General features: G+C 41.2%; 1 protein-coding gene across 1 annotated transcript in view; it reads right to left on the bottom strand.

The window, feature by feature from the left end:
* igsf3 (immunoglobulin superfamily, member 3) overlaps positions 1-23,503 on the bottom strand; it is an 87,325-nt gene that overhangs the window by 53,206 nt on the left and 10,616 nt on the right. The window contains exon 2 of the mRNA XM_040005322.1: positions 14,078-14,458. Within this exon, the coding sequence (XP_039861256.1) occupies positions 14,078-14,458 (381 nt within the window). The remainder of the gene's footprint in view (positions 1-14,077; positions 14,459-23,503) is intronic.

Genomic DNA, 23,503 nt, shown 5'->3' with positions numbered 1-23,503 from the left:
CGTATGACACTGTGCAAAAAGAAATCAGACATGGAGAAACAGAGCGAAGCCCCTGCAGCTATTTCAGCTCATTATACCTAAAGGTGGAAGGGACAGGCACATCAAAGATGGGCGGTCTCTCACACTCTCTCTCACTCTCTACTTTCTCCCTCTCTTACAAACTCACCTAAACACACCGAACGTCAAGCCTGAGGGAACAGCTGCTCTCTGACACACATAGATGGGGATAAGTGACTGAGGTATTTCCCTCTGTGTGCCCAAACATTTCCTCCAGAGCTGTGACTCAGCGGTGATGGGTCACTGAATCATGCACAGCGCTAACGGACATGATGCTTATCAACATAAAAATTTAGAAAAAAAATAATATCAAAATTGAGTACTTCATACCAGGAGTTGCTTTCCAAAAGCATGAATCTCCTGCCATCTGTGCAACAACCACAGGGGTTCTGATAGAATTTGCAGTACAAATGTCCATGGTCGCTTGTGAGTTGTAGTCTTCCCTTCTTGTAATAACCCTCTACCTACACCTCTGCCCCACCTGCTGCCTCCACATTGCTCCTCGAGTTGAGCTTCCATTACATGACTAATAGAGGTGTCAGGACATACACACCTTGAAAAAGTTAAGAGCAGCAATTCAGTGTATGAATGTTAACAGAGACAAATCAGGAGGAGGGTTATGCAACAGCTATGGCTAAAATGGAACAAATGTTATCTGCTTTTTGTTAAAATAGATCACTTTTTAACTATGAGCCTCTTGCAATATTGTTGGTTAAACAGCATGTGTGCACATAAAAGTTGAGAAATAGCATTTGAGAAATAGCAGTTAGCATCTATATGTATGTAATGATACACTAATTAGCTATGTGCGAATGATGCTCATACTAGTTATCAATGTGAAGGCGTGTGTGGTAAATCAGAAGTTTTATCTTGATCTTAAAGTCCAAATTCACACTGCAGTTGAAGACGGCAGCAGTGAATGTAAACAGTTGTCCAATAAAACTGTCGTCGTAATGTGTAATACCACTGCTGTGGTGTGTGTCTAAATAAGGACAGAAATAAGAAGGTTCTATTTGTGAATGTGCTGCAGAAAAGTTTAGTGCCTGTGAGGGCTGGAAGACTCCAGTTTACTACTACGACTGCTAAAACAGCATTCCTCCCAGCTCCAATTTCTAAAGTAACAGGAACCACAGACAGTAGAAGAAAAACATCATCCACTGGTTTCTGAAGTCCCACTCTGAAACCTCTGTCAGTGCAGTTTCACAAAGAAAAACCAGATGCGAGGTGGAGGAGCGGGTTTCGCTGTAAAACTGCTTGCTCGTTGGTTTTTATCAATTAAATTGTTGGCCAATATGCGCATGAATATTATAACAGATAAGGCACCTTTTTAAGGCAGTATGCCCAGAATAAAAAAATCTGTTATCAATTTTCATTGCTATAACCTAACAATGAGTAAACAGAATCAGAATCAGAAAACAGGCCAATAAACTCAGCAGGAAATTGTTTACAGAGGTCAAGTCAGGAAGCTGTTTTCCCATAGACATCGGAAGTCTTTTTGCAGCCACAGCTATTTCCACCCGAAGGCTTTCAGATAGACTGCAGGTTTAAGACACTTACAGACTGTTTTTTTTTTGGGTTTTTTTTGGCTGGCTGGAAGCTGCATCCATGTTTTATGCTGTCTAAGAAAGGAACACAGCACTGGTAGTCTGATGAAAGCTGCGGTATTTAAAAGATTTCTCAAAGATTTTCAACTGAGCTGGAAATATAACCACAATATAAAGTATGAATAACAATATAAATAATAATCAGAATTATGGAGTTAAACTTACAATCCAGCAATGATCAAGTGATTATGCCTGGGGTAAAAAGATTTTTTTTTTAAATGTATTCAATTTGATCTTTTTAATGAACTGAAATGGTGGCCTTAAAAAATCCAAGCACCCCAACCCAACAGTGAACCCTCTTTCAAAGACACTTAGATCTTTTCCTCAGAACCAACAAGGCATGCTCGGGATTATTATACGTGCCACAGAGCATGAATTAATGTTAACTGCTTAATTGTACCATGTGGGCTCCTGTGTGGAATCATCTGTGTTCATTGTCTTTCTCTGCTCATTTATTTAATTTCTTTCTTCAGTTTTGTCTGGTATAAATTCACCAGTGTATCTCGCTAGTTTGCTTTTATGAGCTTTATGTGAATTTGTTCACTTTCTTGAGCTGTACAGCACGGGTATAGAGGGAGTGGAATAACAAAAGAAGAAAGTGGGAGAAGAAAAGAAAGACGGGCAGTGAGTGAAAGAGTGGGCTTTGTTATTGTGGCGGGAGAACGGTGACGTAGAGTTAAAAGGCTGAATTTTGCGATAAGAAAGGGATCCACGGTGTTTCAAATATGAAACGTGTTTACACAAATGCAGAAGAGGGGGATTTAAGACTAACTAAGATGCACAGGAACACGCACGGGCACACGAGCGCATACATATGCACAAAATATGACACTACCTCTTACTGAGGACCAGCCAGGAAATGAGCCTGAGTGAGTGAGTATGGAAGATGGAGAGTAAGCAAGAGATTAAAAGGCAAGGCGTGAGAGGAGGGGTAGTCTGAAGAGAGGTGGGAGTATGAAAGACAAATCTTCCTAAGAGCGTTTGAGAAGAGCTGTGTGCAAAGCTATCGTTGACTGAAATCCTTTAGAGCATCAAAGATTTACTCATCATGCCTAAACACATGAAATATTCCTTCTACCCCACCCTTCCCGATTCGGTATCAACCTCCTCTTCCCCCCCGCTTTCTCCATGTTTCTCTTCTTCATCAGCTAAAGACCAACTTTATATGTCTTTCCATCTGTCATACGCTTCCTTTAATATCTTCCATCTGGCCATGTATTCAAATAACATGAATTACAGCAAACACTCTGCACCCGGAAAACGAGAAATATAAACAGACACCACCCCAGTGAGGGTTTGTTAGTTTTGATCCGTTGCTACTGTCCTGAAGGTTGTTAGCACATGTGCAGGCTTTTGCTCTGACGGCCAATAACATCCCAGAGTTAAGCGCACTTCTACACACAAACACAGATGCTGCCACGCAATACTCTGTCTACCTACAGGCACACATGAGTGCACCCGGGCAAAGGAATACAACATGCGCAATTATTCACGCACCTTTTCCTCTTGCACACTACAAGCGGCTTTCATCAAGCATATTATGATTGCAATATTACTGGAGGTGGAAGTATTAAAACTAATAGGCTCCATCCCTGTCCTGCACTAGCTGCATTTTCTACTCCTGCCTTACAGGAGCTCCCACCATTTTCCTTCATCGTCACTCCAGCCCCAGATGGTAAAGCACTGTGACCAATTAAAGACTTCCCTGAGGATAGAACCAGTTATAGCCCCAGCCATCTGACCATTTCTGTTTTCTAGTGTGTGTATGTGCATGTATAAGCCTTGCAAGAGATATCAGTGCTTTTTAATCAGACTACAAAGCCTTGTTTTTTGGCCAGTTCCATACTCCCTCTCGCTTAAAAAGCATATACTGGCATACAAGTCCAGGAATAGTCATCTAGAGCCTTTGCTTGGCTCCTCCTTCGTGGCTCCTGTATCACCACATTGAATCAAGCTAGAGACAGAGTCAGGGTCTATTAGTGGTGAAAAGTCTTAGCAACTGTACACGTGTTCTGTTACCATTTCAGAAATGGTATCACTGAAGGAGATGGGTGACAAAGGGAGGTGGGCAGTGCTCAATCACTAGGCACCCATCCAGCAGGGCAGCAGATGAGGGAGCAACTGTCTGTATGAGCTGCCAGCACTGAGGGAAATTAGGCATGTGCCAGCCCTGCTCCTCTCACTCTCTCTCACCCACATGCAACACACCCACACGCTCACACCCACTTCTTTCCGCACACATCCCAAGGTGGCCACCCAGGCACCGGGGCACAGGTGGCAGCATATGTTTGTCGTCTGCTCTGAGGTCAACTGAGAGGAAGAAACCGACTGCCCCTGTCTGCTCATGTGTGAAGCGTCAGTCCGTACTTACAAAAGCTTTTAGATACTTGCAAGTGTGTGTGTGTGTGTGTACACATTGTTAGAATCTGTACAGCAGATTTAAGATAGTGTTTTGTCCCCGAGTTGGAATTTGAAGGCAATGAGCTTGCTTGCCTTGGTGCTGCTTCACTAAATTGAGTTAAGCCTCCCGGGCTTCTCTACTTTTATTTTTCACTTCTACACCAGCACTTAAAAAAATAGCCCGTGGCATTCATCCTACACTCAAATCCACTACATCAGACATTTTAACTAAATCTCAGTTTCCCATTGCAAATAACGAGGCCGTGATTAGTATGCTAATGAGGTGGGTGTGATGCTAATCTTTAAACCGGTATCCATTTAGTCCCCATCTCCTTTAACCGTCCTTTGCATATGCCTGTCAATAAGGACAGCTAAGAGTATACAGAACTATAAACAACAGGGTTACCCATGAAAACTTAAAGTAGTGCAACATCCCTGTCAACTTGCTCTGTGCAGATAACATTGTTAGAGCCTTTTGATTAAGTTGATACTTAACATAATCTACAGCTTCTTATCCTGCGTGGTCTTTCTTCCACATGCTTGATGCTATGTATGAGCCATCAGCATGGAGGCCCAGTCCCGTGAAGTGTAGCTTCTGTGCTTGCTACTACAGCCAGTTGTGCTGCACAAATGATAAGATCGTTGCCAAAGATTAGTTGGCAGAGCACGAAAAATTTGTATGGGTGGAGTAAAGAGTAACTCAACAATGCAACTATTCTGCCATTGCACACACAGGACACGTTATGTCTTTTACAGTTGTGTAAGTGTTATGCCCTGCCACATGGCAGGCCGTAAATGCCAGTATTTGTGTATGCTCTTGTACATAAAATAATGTGTAAATACATTCGGATGGTGGTGTGCATCCATATTAAAAGGGGTTACTGAAGTGAGAAAGTCCCCCCCCCTTTTTTTTTTTTTTTTTTTTTTTTTTTTTTTTTTTAAATGAGGCTTCCAACCAACCGCCAACTTTAAACAATGGAGCAGAAGCATCCTGGAACGCACTCAGAACCGTGTGACTGCTCGAGGATATTACACTAGAAGTTCCACTCTTTACCAACACATTTTAACAACGTGAATACAACCACTCATTAGCAAATTCATTCACATCCATATTTATGATGAATTCATATTCAAACGGTGGCTGTGCTCCGTTAATCTCGCAGAGGAGGCAGCAGGCCCCTGAGGGTTAGCGCTTAGCTAAGCTAATCAAATCAACCAGAGGAACGGTGGAGTATCTTGAGCCCATTACATAAACATTAATACACACAAATGCATGTGCATCCACGTGCACATGCATTTGTGTGCATACAAACATGCATTTTGTAGTTTTCTAATTTGTTGACACACGAAATCCTTTCTCATCTGCCAAACTCAGTGGTGTAGGGCAATGAGCTAAATGCAGAGCACCACTGACATCGTTAATATTTTTGTAAGTGTTACAGTCAAAATCTGCAAGGCAGTGAATGTCTCAAAATGTGTCTGTAGGCAATGATGGTTTTCAGCTTTGTAACAGCAATAGCTGGCCCATCTTGCACCTTAGTAGTTTTCACAGGTACAGCAAGTCCCTTACAAGATCCAGGACCTGATTTGGTCCAAATCTTACTCACTGTAATAGGGTAGAGTGGTGTGAACTGAGCCCAGCTATCATAATGTTCCCAATATAAAATTGCTGTTTTAAACTTTGAGTACAGAAAACATGATTGTATTTTTTAAACAACTATTCTCTTCTTATTCGTTTGTTTAACACTATTTTGAGTCAGGGTCGTTATCCTGTTTACTTAGACCGTACCAATTTTAGATCCCTTCTTTAAAAATAATGTTATGGAAGTCAGGTTCCAGTGTTTGATCTGCTTGCATTTGAGTCTAAAATGTTGGAACTGTTAGTATCGGCAACCTCATTAGTTTGGTCTTCTGTGACTTTGGCAATGTACACAATTAATTTGTCCGATATCCAAACTGCTTTCTAACTGAACGCGTCTATTCAGTGTTTCAAAGTCACTCGAGTGTCAGACAGTTGGCAGGACCTAAGAGGCATCTTAGAGCGGTACCTAGTGTCAGAAAGACATATGTGATCTTGACTGTTTTGGGAAAGGTCTGAAGATAAATTTAAAATGTAGTTGCTTAACTGCCAGTTTTAAAGAGCCATAGATTGATAGGAAAATATAATTTCGGAATCATTTTTATCTACCCACTACATAGTTTACACATGTACATACAATAAAGTCCGACTTGTCCTACATGACTAGAGAGAATCAAGGTATCCTATGCAGCACTATTATACTCAGTGCTACATGTTCTATTCAGTGGTTGTATTGTCTAACACAATGATCCACCGGGTTGTTAAAGCCCTCTTCACTGATGTTCAGTGGAAAGCGTGTGCTCCAATGGGAGCACTACAGCACCATCCCTCTCAGACTCAATTATGGGTGCGACATCTGTCCTGACTGACAGCTCACTACAGTGTGTGACTGTGGCTGTGTTTGTGTTTCCAGTGTGCATGCATAAATGTGTCTGCGTATGGTGGGTAAGAGTGGCAGTAATGTTATCGAGCAGGAAACCCCGTCCGCTAAAGTGGATGAGATGTGCAAGAAACTGCAAGCCAGCCACAGTGATAAAATCTCTTTCCATCTGGAGTCCTGCCTGGTCGGCAGCTTAGAGCCAGTTTGTGCATGCATACGCACACATACACACGTTTCTCTGTTTCTGAACACACTTAGTCATAATGCATTGCCTAGCTCCTTTCCTTTTAACTTTTTAGCCAAATCTTTGACAACCTTTGCACTAGCCTGAAAACCAAATTTAACCCGCCAAAAAAGCCATTTGAAGGTCACAAAAGGAATGCCTTCACTGTGTTGGTTCACTCACACAAAGACCAGAAGATCTGTATAAGTACAAGAGGCGTGCACAAATGGAAGGAAAGGAAATCTAATTATAAAAAGAAACAGAGGGCTGTTAAGGCAAATCTAAGGGGAAGCAAAGAAATTTAGGTGTCACTGCAAGGAGAGACAAAAGAGATAAAAAGCTCCAGTCACATTCAGGCCTGTGCTCCCGATCAATACCAAGAGACACAGAGATACAGCTTCCCCTGTCTATTCATCTGCTCTTTCTCTCCCCTACTCGCCCCTTTCCCCCAACAGGCAAACATTTTACTCTTCTTTTTTTATTTTCAACACAGGGCTTCATCTTCCCTTCTTCCCTTAAAAAAAGAAAAGAAAAAGAAATTCCTCCCTTCATATTTTTCATCCCATTTTTCCTCATCAGCCTTTATTCAATCACAGATTTCCTCCACAATCTTGCGCTTCAATCACCCTTACAGCTTTCTCCTGTGATAAAGCTCAGTGAACATCTGTATTGACAAAACCATATACCTGCATGACAAACATGGGCTGGGGGGGCTGAAAGTCTGGAGTAGGAATTGACTCTGTAGATTGATGGAGCGAGCGGGATTCAGATGGGGAGACAGCATAGAGAACAGGAAAACAAGGGAGGAGGGGGGGTGTCTTTGTACGAAAGATAGTGAGATGACATTTTCCTGATCTGTCTATCCCATTAAGTGAAGCAGAGGAGTGCAGCTTGGCAGCATTGAATCCTCTGCGAACAGAAAGGCAGGGGAAACGCACAAATCAGACACGTGCACAGTGCTGAGCTCAGCTGAGGCACGATCCCGCCACTCTCATTGGGAACGTATGTTTTTAGCAGTGCACAGTCTCAGCAATGCTTCGAAAAATCCACACTCCTCTTTTCCCCTTTCCCTACACATTATGACCTTTGTTGGGCATCACTTCACTACATAAGCACATTTTTTTTATTACTGGGTCAACAAAGGGGAAGAAGTACTCCCCTTCAGAACCTATAAGCACTGAAATATACATAACATGTTTTTTTGCAGATTGGTTTAATCTGCAAACCAATAATTGCATAAATTCATTATCTGGACTGTGCCTGGATCACTGCTCACTAACTATTAGTTCTAATAGAACGGTACTTGTCATTGGGAAACATCAGGAAGCAAAGTTAATCATATTTAAAGAGGAATTGTAAAGGACATTAAAGGGACAAATGGTTATAGCTAGAAACGTAGGTCAAAACATCTTCAAAGAGCAGGTCAGAAGAAGAGCTACAACATCACAAACTGCTAAAAGCAAAATGTGGCTGTGAGAGAAAAAGATTGCAAAGCATGCAGAAGACTGCAGACTGCTGGAAGTGACAGTTAATGAGCGCAAGACTGATCAGAGTACCCGTGGTGACCCCGTCCACTCCTAGAATGTGTACAATGGCAGACATGCATCTGAAGGAGACCATCTGCTGCTACTGCCTTGGTATTTGATATCACAGGGCGCCTTCAGAAGTGTCTTGAAGTCCATACTGTGACAGATCAGCTGTTTATTGTGGCTGGTCAGTGTACGGGGAATTATGATTAATAGAAACAGGCTAACAGACTTGTAATGATAACAGACATTCACCTGTGCTTTGCACCACGCTAAAATAGCCTCGAAGGAAACTCAACAATGTAGGAAAAACATCAAAACACACACCGGTAACTTTAAGCTGGGAAAATAAAAAATGAGCCTGCAACATACGCACAAAGATAGAAAAGTAAATACAAGTGTTCAGCATCCTATGGACTCACTTACACAGATGCAATGTTGGCAGTCTTTTTTTTAAATATTTGTTCAGTCATGGTTTAACTTGTAAAGTGATTCATTTTGCTTTCAAATACTGGTTATTTGTTTTTTAATAATGTTCATTTTTATGCCTGAGAACAGAATATGAGCTGGGTAAGAGAATACACAGCAGAAAAAAATAAGGAAATTAAATAAATGAAATATGAGCCATAAAAATAACCAAAATAAAAACTCTGGAAAAATTGGGTATTTTGCTGCGGTTTGTTATGAATTTGTTTTTGGGGTTTTTTTGCCCAACGGTATTTGAATAATGGGAATCTCCAAGGTCTCAGCTCTAGTCTTTTACTTTTTCCTCTTTCCTTCTCAGACGCCTCAATTTGTGCTGGCTAATTGCATTTAGGAGTTGCATGGTGGTTGGTAACTGCATTAACCTCGGGAGTCACATCAGGCAGAGACTATTTAAAAACGCAACCCTATAGCACCAGTTGTATTGTGGGTAATGCCTCTAGGAGGCGTAACCAATCACATCGGAGTGAGACGAAGAGCTCATCATTTATTGGTCACACACTCTTTTCAGCATCGCTCCACTACCTATTTCCAATACTGCCTCCTTCTGTCCCTATTCCCCTCTTTTCCAATTTCCTTATGTCTGCCTTTTTTTTTCTTATTTTATTTTATTTTTCTTTAACAAAAAAAACCCAAAACAAAACAAAAAAAAACACACCATATATCGAAAATTTTACTTCCTCAAAACTGCTTGCTGCCAAATGTATTTTTTTCTGATGTCACACATCTCAAGATGGACATGTTCTTCTTTTCTCTCATTTAGAGAAGGCGAATAACAGAAAGCCATTTGTTCATGAACTTACCATGGCTTTGATTACCCATCTCTTTTACTCTGTTACTACAGTCCTGGCTTCTGCCAAACATGGAGGCTAGAATCTGTATATGTGCCAGCACAATGACTCCTGTGTGTTCTATGGCAGTGAGGGTATATGGAGAGCAGCGTGTCTCAGCGAGGGCTTGTTGTTCTGCTAGTTGTTGGACAAGCTCGCACACAGGCTGGTGCGTAGGATAAGGACAACCGTGACGGCCATGTCAGGCTGTTGTCCTTTTCTTCTGCAATCTGATGTGTAGGAGGAAGTCAAACAGGCACAAGCACACACACATAGAAAGAAAGAAAATCACACACAAGAGCATACACCCAAGTAAAACAGACTGAGCTTAGTCAGCCTCCAACTTAAGAGAACCGAGGTGTACAGAGGGAAATGCCAGGTGATCTTTGACTTTAAAAAGCTTCACATCACTCAGGTTAAATGCACGCCTTATGTAATATTTGACAATGACAGTGGAGCATGCATAAACAACAACAACAACAACAATTATTACAGTAAAAGCACATGATTAAATACAGAAAAAAGGGAAAAATGGTTATGCATTTATGCAACATATACCCTCCATTGTGATGACCATAGCAAATTGTGGTTCACTCAACCCAGTTTGCTAATCTAGTAAAGCGGTGTGAATCATAATTATTGCTCTGTCAAACAGTCATGTGGAGCTTTACATCTGCTGCTGTCCAGACTTCCCATCAGAGCTGCCCACTGAAAGCTGAAGGTTTAAAGCAGCAGGCGAGCATTCAACATATAACAACGTGAGCAGCGCTCCTGTTTAACTGATGAGAGAAACTAAATCGTTTACCTCATCACAGATGTGGGAGAACCTGCAGCAACTGTGAAGTGCATGCAGACAGCTGTGATTAAGCTTCTGTAATAAACCCTTAAGTGTTTAGATGTACTTAAGTTTAACACTCTGGCTAAGACAGACTAAGGTAAAAACAGAGAAGCATGGTAGATTGTTTTTGTTTTTTTAAAGGAGTTAAAATCATAAGCAACATGCTTGAATAGAAAGACACAGATGATGTTTCAACCATGACTCTAGTAAATTCATATTGGTGACACAAAGGAGCAAATACTCGAATCATAATAGTAAACTACTAAATTTGATTTCACTAACAAAATTCTAAAACATCCCACACACATTTTCAACCCTGCAACAAAAAAAAAAAAATCTACAATTTTAACACAGTTGGGTAGCTGCGATGAGTGTACCACCAATTCATTAAATAACCAAATGTAAAACAAGATCACAATCCACTTCTGCTTGTGTGTTTAACAAAGGCAAGAAAATATTTTTAGGGTGTTTTCACACTTTAACCTCTTGGTTTCGTATCCTTTCACACTAAGACAAATCCAAGTGAACAAATGTCCCACAGAAGTACACTCGGTCTGCTTACTGGCCTGAAGTGTCTCAGAAATAAGCAACAAAAGTAAATACAGGAAGACTGTTTTTGATTAGTGGATAAACAGAAAATCTACATTTATTTTATGCTACAGTTTGTGTACATCTATAGAACTTTCCCAACAGTCAGATTGCTTTATGTTCAAGGATGCAGCAGTTACTTCAAATATGTAATGTACGCCCGAGCTGGGTTAGATCGAGATGATGTGAGCGAACCCTTTTGGAGCTCAACTGGAACCAGACTGAGAGCACCTCCTCCAAAGGGCCATGATGCAGTTGTGCTGGTACCATTTTTCGCAAAAGAGCAAAATGAATCTGACTTCTAAATAGCAAAGGTGTGAAAGAACATTATGCTGTCAAAGTCAAGCTGCTTTCCCAATCCAAATGCACAGAGGAAAATAATAAAATGTCAAATCTAACCTTTTCTCCTACATACTAAGGATCTTCCCGCAGTTTGGAGCCATTCCATAATTTAGTGGATATAATCCAGAATGTGTGCAGTGGTGGCTAATTATCATTTGCACAGGTGAAATATTGGTCTTTTGGGACCAAGCAGAGAAACCTTTTCAGCTGATTAATGGCTTTACCTTCATGGAGGATAAAAAAAAGTCAAACTTTCTATCTACCCCCTCCCTAAAAAAAAGAAACAACCCCTTTCAGATAAAAAAGAGAAGCAGGTATCACATTTCAGGTAGTCAATAACACACGGTTGTTGTATCCATCTGATAGACAATACAAGATGTTAAACAAAAGGTCACAGTATCGTGCAGAATAATGTGCAGGTTCATGGCTGAAACTACTTCCCTTTAGGCAGCAAGTGTTAAGTTCCACATTAAAACCCTTCCCTGCTCTTTGTACAGAAAGATGACAGTGGATGAAACATATCACCTTGAGTAAGACTTAATACAGTAGTACTCAGGGCACAGATTACTGTGCAGCCTTCTTCCCCTACAATTAACCCAGCCACCCCACTGCCAGACACTCACACAGACATATCCCTTCTGTCTCCCTTTCTATCTCACTTCCTACATGCCTATATGTCTTTCATAATACTCCCTGCTTATGATCATCCTTTGACACTACCCTTGAAACACAATTCCTCAAAGGCACCATCAGCAAAGGTTTTTTTAAATACATCAGAGGGAGATCAAATTAGAGAAAGGGGCCGGGGTTGATGATGAATAGAAACAGACACGTGACAGTATGAAAGCCAGACGAATGTGCTATAGAAGAGAAATAGGAGGGTGAGAGGAGGGAGAACAAGGTATTGTTTGCTCACAGCGGTCCAGCGAGGCAAACAGCTGCCAGGGGAATACACAGGGACTCAAAAGCACAGTAGAGGAAAGGGGAAGAAATGGAGACCCTGCTGCGTACCCCTGACCCTAGAAACTGGGTTAAGAGGTTAGAGACACAGAAAGAGGCTCAGATAACAGTCCCTCAACACCTCCGCTCACATACTCTGTCTAGCTCTCTCTCACACACTGATCTATAAATACTATGTGCTATCAGCACTGCTGTTTCACAGTGCCCTGCAACTGAGCCCTGCCCCACATTCAGATCATACTGCTCAATCTAGAAAATACAAACCACTGAAGTCCTAATAATAACTTATTTGGTGAAAAAAAAAGCTAAACTAACCATTGATCTTCTAGGCAAACAATGTCTTTGCAATGGTGACTCAAAAAGTATGCAAATATTTGCATTTCTCAGCTCGCAGTGATACTGTGCTTTCATCCCATCGGAATCTGCTTTGACCTTAAAAGGAAGGTCAGTCGTGAGAGAAATAAAGGCATGAAGTTATGGGGGGAATGGAGTGACAGCTGTGTCTTCAGTACTGCCTTTTGGGTAGATGTGTGTATGACTCCGGAAAATAAGGAGCGGGAGAGGGGAAACTACTGACTGCTACAGTCTCACATTCTGCCAGTACACTGAAAGAGCCCACGGCAATAGATAAATGGGTGGTGTGGGAATACCTGTGTGCATGCGTCTTGGTTTTCCCTCCGTTCAAAACAGGTGGGAAATACATGACAATGTAGTGGAGGGGAAAGTCTTTCAATGCATGTTTCAGTGTGCGCAGGTGCTTTTTTTTAACAATTATAATTATCCTAACAGTCACTGATCAAACTGTTATATCATTACGCCAAAATGGATGTTTTTTGTTGCTTTTTTTTTTTAGCTAATTTGATTTAATAAATTAAAGTTTTCAAATTTCTGCTAGCAGAAAGCAGTAGAATATACAGCAATGTGAAAAAGTCTTAAGCCACTCCACATGTCTTTATATTTGGGTCCCAAGGTATCACACTTTCTTGTATTTTTTTAGTGCTCTCGAGCAAAAGTTCTCCAGCCTTTTCACCAATTTTCCATCCAGTTCTTGTACCCGATCTTTTTCACAGGAATGCTTTTTTTTGTTTGTTTGTTAAGCCACTAAAAACTGACCTATGAATCATTCAAGCATTAAAAAGGCACCTAACACAAAGGATGAAATCATCCATCATGTTCATCGATGGGCTAGCCTCCCTAGAGCACTACATTACCGAAGCAGTTCGAGATCATCTTGACAGGAAATGGAAACAGAAGGCAGCCAAAGAAGAGCTTTGAATGTCTCAAGAATGCCTTGAGAACTATTGTTGAAGATTATTTAAAGAAATTAGAAGAAAGGCTGTGTTGAAGAATAAAGTTCATACCAAATGCTGACTTTCAAGATGTTATGTGTACATGTTTCAAATCGCTGCACGTAGTTCCCATCCTAGCAAAATATTAAGAAATGAGGGGTGACTCGAGACTTCTGCACAGTACTGTATATCTGTGAAGTGGCACATAAACTGCACTGCTGCAAAGGTTAGATTAGTGCTAATGAACCTCTGTTTGAAAGGTGCAAAGCAAACCTCCTCTCCCTAAGCTGAATGCTAATTCAGTATAAAATCTTCCAATTATGTTTCTGTATGCGTATCACAGATGTCACATTAGCTGCATGCTCATGCTCAGCTACACACAGTTTTAGTACCTGTGGTACCGAGATGTGGTTTGACTGCGTGTGTGTGCGTGCATAAGCTTGTTTCTGTGTGTACACGTGCGCTCTTAGAGACTCACCAGTGAGGTTGGTGCGTGCACTGTAGGATCCCAGGTACCGCCCGTCTGTATTGGGTGTGTAACACTCAAACAGACCTTGGTCCTTGGCCTGCACTTTGGTGATGTGCAGCACAGCTGAGTCACTGCTCAGCTTCTCCACAAAGATCTCCCCACTAGTCACCCTCTGGGAATATACGGCATAGGCATAGTTTTTCGTAGCTGTGCTCACAATGCGAATCTCCCGGTCTGGTACTGAAGGGAGGTACATGGACCACTCGAAGTTCTGCTCCGTCCCCTCTTTGTAGCCCGTCACGTTGCACCAGATGGTCACGTGTGAGCCTTCAGTCCGTACGAGCGGCCCACTCTGCACCGTTACCACTCGCTGAGCCACAGCGACACCGGCTAGAGATGGAGAGGTAGTGGGAGCAAGGGAGGAGTGGACAGGGTGAAGGCAGGGAGAGAGGAAAGAGAGAGCATAGGTTACAAAACTGCACTTTAAATATTTAGCATTAACAGAGTTTATGCCCCCCACATCTCCCAGGAATACAGAAACAGTGTGACATGTGCAACTAAGCATTCACGGGTGTGCTTACCAAGGTCGAGGTGTGCACACAGACTCACCCGAACGAGTTCTGAACACCAGTAACCACTTAGAAAAACGAAAAAGAAAAATCACAGTAGCTCACAGCTATAATCTAATCACGCTCACGGCAATCACACACACTCGCATGTTAACCCTTCCCCACAAGGACACCACCGCAGCTGTACTACACTGTGGTGAGAAGCAGCCATCTGGGAGTCAGGACGGAGGTCAGCATGAGCTGGTAAAATGCGTGTCAAGCTGTACAGACTACAGCTGTGGTTGAAACGGATAATAAACACTGGTTGGCCTGATGCATCCCTAATCTTTAGTCCACATCACGAGTAGAGGTGTGAGCAGACAAAGGATTAGAATCAAACCCATAAATCAACTGGGTTTATATGATCAAACAAATTTATTATGAACAACATATTGGTATCCAATATGTTGTTCATAATAAATTTAGCCACACACAGTGGTTGCAAGAAATTTTAAGACAGGAATGCCAAATAAACTATTTAGAAAATAGTTGTTGTTATATTTAGTAGTTCTTCCACCAGAAAGCACCAATAGAAATAAAGCTGAAACAGTAATTCTCACTCACTAGGGGGCGGGGATTATAACTTGGTGTTTTATGTTTATGTACAATGCTGCTCCAGTCTTTAAACTCTCTGTGAGTAACTAAGCATTTTATATCCTGCAAAATATATACGTGGCCATTAACATTTTCACTGACATTAAGTTTCATAAAGTGTATATTATTTACGCACATTAACATTGAAATGTCTGAGGGCAAATCATACAGATTTATCCGGTACCAACATTGTTCACCATGTTATTCTACTAGCCTGTCATTTGCTAAGAAGGTAGCTTTAAAACATCTCCCTCCTGGCTACACACTGCTCTCATTATAAACAAAAATAATTAGTGAACTAAACCATCACAGGGGACTGCAACAAACTGCGAGCAAACCAAGCCCTTGTCAAGACCGATTATTATCACTCTTTGTAGCCTATATTTAGGCGTTCAGCATATGTGAAGTTTGCCTTAACTCCTTATACACCCACACACACACACACAAAACCACACATATCAAACACACACACAGAGAACATTCGCCATTCAGGGAACAACTACAAACATCCCTCTCATTGGGGCCAGAGACAACAGAGCATTTACACATACCCCCAAATCCAGACAGAGTGACAAGTACGCTGTTTCCTGTCTGCACAAGCAACTGGGGATTGCAGCTGTGTTTTCGTGTGTGTGTGTGTGTGTGTGTGTGTGTGTGTGTGTGTGTGTGTGTGTGTGTGTGTGTGTGTGTGTGTGCATGTAAGAAAGAAAGTCTGTAAGAGGCTGTGTCTGTAGGCACAATGCTCAGCATTAATAATTCACTAGAACAGCTTTTTAACTTTAACATCCTCACTCTTACCATAGTAACTTTCTCTCACACTTGCACTACACCCGTCCTTTCATTCACTGTGAGCGCAGGTCCATTAACACCCATGTTTGTCTATCCAAGGTCAATCTTGTAGAAAAACAAAGGCCCTTTTGCAAATCGTGCTCGCAGAGTCCGCAAAACGTAGATGAACGGGAGGAAAAGTTACGATGATTTTGCTGTAGGAGAATACTTCCAATAGAGTCGGAGCAAGCATCGTTATCTAGATGAGGGGCTCGTGTGTTGTTTTGTTTTCCTTGCTTCCTGAGATTCCTGAACACCTTCCACAAATGAACAAGTTTTACAAATCTATTATTGTGAGTCCCTCACCTTAGTACTCTATGAAATCAGTTAGACTGAAGTGAAAACTGATTAAAATAATCATTCCTCAAGGCAAGGATTTCAAAATTGTACGCCCTGATAATTATGAAAGCAGCCACTGTAGATAGGTTGACCTTTTCTTCAAAGAGAAATGAAAAACAAAACGCAAAAAAACTCAAGTTAAATTGTTCAAACAGCACAATTATGTTGTGATATTATTGTGTTACTATAGAAACAAGATAAAAGTTCGGAATCTCATTGTAGCTTCCGGTAAGGTCACCAAGCCTTGCTACGTTCCTGTGCGAATATTATAGAAATACTATACAAGACTTGAAATGACAAAGTAGTGTTCCAATTCCACTCTTAATAATGCTGCACTCGTAAGCAGTGTGTGTGGGGGTCATAATCATATTGACATTTTGAATGCGGTCTTGAGTCATTTTTCATAACGCATCGACAATGCTTTATTTACACATTCAATCAATAACACACAACCCATTTAGGCAAGTCATCTTTTGTTTGAACATGGAAACGGAAAGGAATTCAAAAAAACAAAAAGTCACTAAGCAAAATATTTATCCCCGGATTTCTGTGGAGCCCCCCTGGGGGTCATGTGGTAGAGGAAAAATAATTAGATGAGGATCCACAGAAATGGATTAATAAACCACGCACACCAGTCAGAGAGGGAATTCAACATGTTTTCATTTATTATTTATTATATTTTCGTTAATAAACTTGCATACTTGTTTATCCAATTTGTATGCAATCTGTGCCGTCAGCTTTTTTCTGCTAATCTGCCAGCTTTGCACATCTTTTTAGACCTGCACATACTGCTGTACCACACTGCAATGAATCATAACCTGTTAAAAATTTGGCAACTGACTTTTACTTGATATAAAAAAATGTTTCTACAGAGAGAAAGCATTAAGCACTCAAGACAGAACGTCTACAATATAATGTGCTGGCAAAATCTGTCTGACCACAGCATGGAATGTAGTATGTAAGAGCAGGAGCCATCAGTAATGACTCAGACCTTGGTTCCCCCAGTGTTTCTTTGCTGTGATGTCAGTGTGCTAATCTGGCGGCACCCGGTCTACCCAAATCCAAGTCTGTACTGCTGCATTAGTGCTCCTCACGCTGCAGCTTCTCACCTAGAACTGCTGGAAACATATTACTCATACATCCAGAAAAAGAAGGAGGAAAAAAAAAAAAAACCATACGACTCATACTGTGTTGGTGCACTAAGAGCTTTCCTTCACTTGTCTCCTGTCATCCTCATGAAACAAGCTTCTCCTCATTTCTGATTACTCTCACTCCCTTCCTCCATGTTTCACCAATCATCAATCCTCCCCTTCGTCCTGCCCCTGCAGTCTCTCTTTCTCTGGATATTCCTGTCTCTTTTCTGTGCCTCACGCTTCTCTGCATCTTTTCAAGCAGGATTTAAGCAGCTCTGTGAAACTTCAAAGTGCCCATCGCTCTGCAGGCTGTTTAGAAAGGATGACAATGACAAACCAAACCCTGCAGACCTTCAACTGATCGCTCTATTCCACCACCCTTCCACAGTAATCCTGAGGCCCCCCCCATCTCCCAACTTTTTCACCTCTGGCTGCGCTGCCTTGATCTCCAAGTGTCCATATTTGTTCAACAAGGCCTCAGATATTCTATTATTAACGCTCATCTCCATCTCTGCATACCGCAGATGTCCTGCTTTGCTACCTTTTTCCTTCTCTGGTATTCCTTTCCTGTATCTCATACCTCATCATAGCTGGCCCATTGCTTCCCACACAACTTTGGTGCAAGCAAAAACATGTGTCCCACGTCAGGTGATGAAGAATGACCACAAGCAAGCTGACCTTCCTGTTGATCGGTTGGAGGATATAGCAAATGGGAGCAAATGATTGCAAATGCACAGACACACACACACACACACACACACAAACAGAGAGAGAGGGAGAGAGAGAGAGAGAGAAAGCTGCAAAGAGGATTAAGCTAAGAAGAAGGGGGGGGTTAAACACTAATCCAATCATTCGTGGCCAGTGTCTTATTCTCAGCGGAAACAGCAGTGAGGCCACTCGCATTCATTCATACCTACACCTCACATCATCACTCTTCTATGACACATGATAATTATACACCTTGAAAGGTGTATAATAAAAAACACTGTAGGGCGTAAGTAATATAGAGGGCATTTTCACAGCGGTGCAAACACATGCTAATGTAGAGAACAGAGCTGTCCATCAATGACTCTCACTTTGCTTCAGTTTTTAATTACATACCCACACGTGTAAATACAGATTATATTCTATATGTGCACACAGGGACGCCCATAAAAAGTTTAAGCAACCTAACGAGGATCAGCCTAACGTAGTTCCTTCATCCCAACCGCAGTCAGGCTGTACAATACCCACACAGTATAAATTCTGTTTAAAAATGATGTATATTATTATCACTTCCACTGTACTTTACGTATATATCAAAAAGAAAAATCGTGGTGTATTTTACTGTATAGAGTAACCATCTGCATCTCTAATTCACCTGTTCTTCCCTTTTGCTGCTGTAACAAGTGAATTTCCCCAGTGTGGGACTGAATAAAGTATGTCTCTGTTTATGATATAAAGGTGAGGCGTCAGCCTTGCTTTACTAATATAATATATGAGGTTAAATTACTGTGAATTCATAACACTTGACTGCTCTAATACAAAAAAAATAGATTAGACTCCTTTTAAATGCATTTATTCAATTGCCTTATTCTGAGTGAATAGATACTATCAGATTTTCTCAGCGAGAATAAAAGCTCTGGCTGTTTCACATCAGAGGTTTTTATATTTCTGTGTTGTTTGTTTTGTTAAGAGTTTTACTTCTCTCGCTTGAAGCAAGTTGTTTCTAAAGTGGAAAAAGGTGGTCACAACTCCGAACATCCATCCATCCATCCATTTTCTTAACCTGTTATCCAATTCTATGTCGCATAGGGGCTGGAGCCTATTTCAGCTGTACACCCTGGATAGGTCGCTACTTGATTACAGGGCTAACACGTAGAGACAGACAATCATTCACGGTCACATTCGTACCTATAGCCACTTTAGAATCACCAGTTAAAATAACCTACTGAGAGCCCACACAGGCACAGAGAGAACATGTGAACTCCACTCTACCACAACCCTGCTGTATAGCTGACGGAAGACTTTTTTGTTGTTCTTCAGTAGCGATAGAAGTCAAGGCGTGACAATATATGTCCACAATAATGATGACATCACATTACACTGATTCTGTGATACTGTATTCACTGCAAGAAAATCATCTCTATAACTGAAGGAGTAAAAAGCAGCCTCAAAAGGGCAAAAAAATATTTTTTTTACCCTCTGCACCATTGCATCAATGACTTTATGTATTATTATTATTTAATTTTAATAACGTGTCAGTTGAACCTCTCAGTTCTCTGATTAGCTTCTCCCCCCACTGACTGCTGTTTCCCCTCTGTGAGTTCCTTGTTTTTCTTCACAGCTGCCACTTTTTCAAGTTGGTTTACTTGTGTTTACTTCACCTTCAATCATTTGGTAAACTCCACCACAAGAAATCATGAAATATTGACTAATAAGGTTGCAACTTAGCATGAATTATTAATATTACAGGGAGATACGCAATGCATAAAACTAAATAAGTTCTGTGACTATTTTAGTTTAGCGCACAGTGGTTTGAATCTCAAACTGGGATTATAGCCAGTGTTTGAGATGCTGCCGGCCCTTAAACTTCACCTTAATGCTTTTTGGCAAAAACTATTTAGGAAAGTTGAACAGGGGACCGTCTAATGATTCAGCGAAACACGACTTAAAAATATGAACATGCTACATATAAAAAAGTGCATCAGTGTCCAGTTTGCCCAAGGGAGGTTCAAAATGATCCAGAGTAAGGCAGCAATAAGAAGAGCAAAGGATTACACGGGGAGCAGAGAAGAAAAAGAGCGAAAGGGGAAGAACAGTTGCCTCCAGGTTTCAGAACATTACAAAATGCACAAAGCTTTTGAATATATATTTTACACCTTGGGGTTTGGACCCCCTTTTGCCTCAGGAGCTGATGATGTAAATCTTCTGTTCCACAACATCCCAAAGGCGCTCAATTAGATTGAGATCTGGTGACTGTGGAGGCCATTTGAGTACAGTGAACTCATTGTCATGTTGAAGAAAGCAGTTTTAGATGGTTTGAGCTTTGTGACATGATGCAATATCCTGATGGGCGTAGCATTCAGAGGATGGGTACACTCTGGAGCTACACTTTCATGTTTTTAATGCCTAATTCTGATCCAACCATCTGAACGCTGTAGCAGAAATCGAGACTAATCTGACCAGGCAACATTTTTCCAATCTTCTAATGGCCAATTTTGGTGAGTCTAGCCTTAGTTTCCTGTTCTTAGCTGATAGGTGAAGCATCTGGTGTAGTCTTCTGCTGTGGCAGTCTGTCTGTTTCAAGGTTAATCACTTTTTGTATTCAAAGATTCTCTTCTGCATACATTGGTTTTAACAAGTGGTTATTTGAGTTGCCGTTGCCTTCATATCAGCAGTCTGGCCATTTTGCTTTGGCATCAACAAGGTATTTTCATCCAGACTACTGCTGCTCACTTGAGATTTTCTCATTTTCAGACCATTCTCTGTAAGCCCTAGAGATGGTGGTACAGGAAAATCCCAGTAGATCAGCAATTTCAGACTCAAACGAGCCCATCTGATCCTAACAACCATGCCATTCAAGGTTGCTTAAACCACCTTTCTTTCCAGTTCTGGTGCTCAGATTGAACTTCATCAGGTCATCTTACCGTTGTGCACATGCTTAAACGCATGGCCTAAATGCTGCCATGCAATTGGCTACTTAAATATCTGCATTAACCTGCAGTTGAACAGGTGTACCTAACAAAGTGGCCAGTGAGTGTGTAGGCATGCTGCTAAATAATGTGCTGCCATTTGTATTACAGAAAGAAATAAAGACCAAAGAGCGATGGCGAATATTTTCCTGTCCACTCTTCCCTGCACTCATTAACCATACTCCAAAATCACTCTGTATATTTCTCCCTCTAGGCCCCTGAAAGCATTTGACCCTGTTAACATCATTACCAGAGACAGCAAGAGTGCCAAAGACACAGAGAGATTCCAAGATGAGGCAAAACAGAAGGAAAGAAGATCAATGAAGAGAGATTTTTTTTTAATGCAAGAGGGGCACATTAGCAGTCAGTAAGGGTATGATCACAATACAAATTCTAGCCTCTTTCTCAAAACTGTCCAACAAAATAAACCTTTACATGCCAAATCATATCGTGCGCCGCAAAGAGCACGAATTGTATTTTTGTAATGCCTCTTACGTGAAAGTGTCTGTGCAAAAGAAATGTGATTTAACAGACTAAAATTCTTCACATTGCCTGTGCAGAAGAAATTTAACATTCGGCTTGTCAGGCTTTCCACATGGCACTATGTAATCATCCAAATGTAAACCCAGCAATAGATTGATGACAAAACCCGACTTTATTTCCTATAGTTTTCTCATCGTATTGGAGAGACTCTAGACAGCATCGAATATTGCAATTCAGGCCTCGTCCTCTTACTCCTCTTGCCATCCGTGTCGTTCCTGCAGTGATAATCATGGCGTGTGTCAGATTGTAGAAGTCGCTGCAGCAGGGCTGTTTTTAAAAACCTCTGACCCTTGTTCCAGCTTCAGAATCTTTAATATTGACAGCCTCATTTATTAAGTGGGAGCGTCTTATCTTTTGTACTTAAGTGAAAAACTAAATGTTTTCCCTCAAGGCACTGTCGAACAAACATCTGAGTGATAGGGAGAGATGGCTAAAAAAAAAAAAAAAAATGAAGAAAGAAAAAGCAAGTGTTACGTCTTCCACGAGAGGTCAGTTACATAGGCCGGCTGGTCAATCCAATTGCTGACGAACAGCTACAACAACTGCCCATTACACCCACACACTTCTAATCACAGCGACAACGACAGAGTACAGGATGTCCACGGGGTTGGTAGAACAGCAGTTCAACTGTATGTCACCATCTTGTCTTTGTATGTGTCAAGTAAAGAGACAGAGGTGATGTTAGTAGTACATAGGAAATGATTGCAAGACTTAAAAAAGACTAATAATAAATAACAGATACACAGGGCCGAATTCACTAAGGGGTAGATGTGTTAAATGGAAGAAAACAAAGCCAGAGGGCAAGAAGAGGATCAGAAGTAAACTAACTCGCACATTTTCGTATATATGTAAGTGAATAAGTGTGCACTTCAATTCTGTGTACGCATTTATGCTCCCCCTAAACTTTGCACGCAAAGACTTCACAGGCAAGTAGCTTGTGTATATGTATTTTTTTTTTTTTTAACACAAGTGAGACGGAGCCAATTTTTGGGAGAAATTGTTTGACATTTCATGAAATACAAATGTGTCCGTGTCTGAATGAATACTTATTTGCTTTCCTGCTCTTTCAGCAGACCTGAGGTAAACGTGGTGAGCATAAGATCGTAGGCAGCAGCCAGTTAGGTTAGTCTGACTGTCCGGTTATAACAACAAATAAAGCTCACAAATAAAAACAAGTTACATCCTTCAGACCGACGTGTCATAAAAGAAGCCCAAGTTGCAGTTTTCCAGAAAGTTATGTGTTACATCCTTTATTTAAAAATATATATATCTATGCTATGCATTGCCTAGACAAATAGCCATTGGATCCAATCTTCTATCTGGATTCAAAGACAATAGATCTTTTTTTTTTTTTAAATGCCATTCAAGTCTCACTGCATTCAAATCAATCATGCTATAGTCTCCATTTCTGTAACTCCCATCCAATTCTCAAATCTCGGTGTAAACTAGGACTCCTGCTTTGAATCACACCTGGGTCATGCTGTCCTCGCGCCTCACTATGCTAACTAGTTCTAATTTATGGGCCTCCTGGGCTGTAGCAGTCATGACCTCACCTGCGCTGTTGCTCGTAACAGCTGGTGAGACCAGGATGGAAGCCGAGGGGGGTTCCTAATTCCTACTTCTGCGTCAATATGGTGCTGAATGCTCGAAGTGTGAGTGGCCACTGCACTATAAATGGAACCAAGCATTAAGGATACGCCTGCTTAGCTGAAATGT

The sequence above is a fragment of the Simochromis diagramma genome, unplaced genomic scaffold (assembly GCF_900408965.1).
Source record: "Simochromis diagramma unplaced genomic scaffold, fSimDia1.1 OVJJ01000501.1, whole genome shotgun sequence".
NCBI lineage: Eukaryota > Metazoa > Chordata > Actinopteri > Cichliformes > Cichlidae > Simochromis > Simochromis diagramma.
Note: the sequence above shows the minus strand (reverse complement) of the source record. Positions and strands in the feature narration are given on the sequence as shown.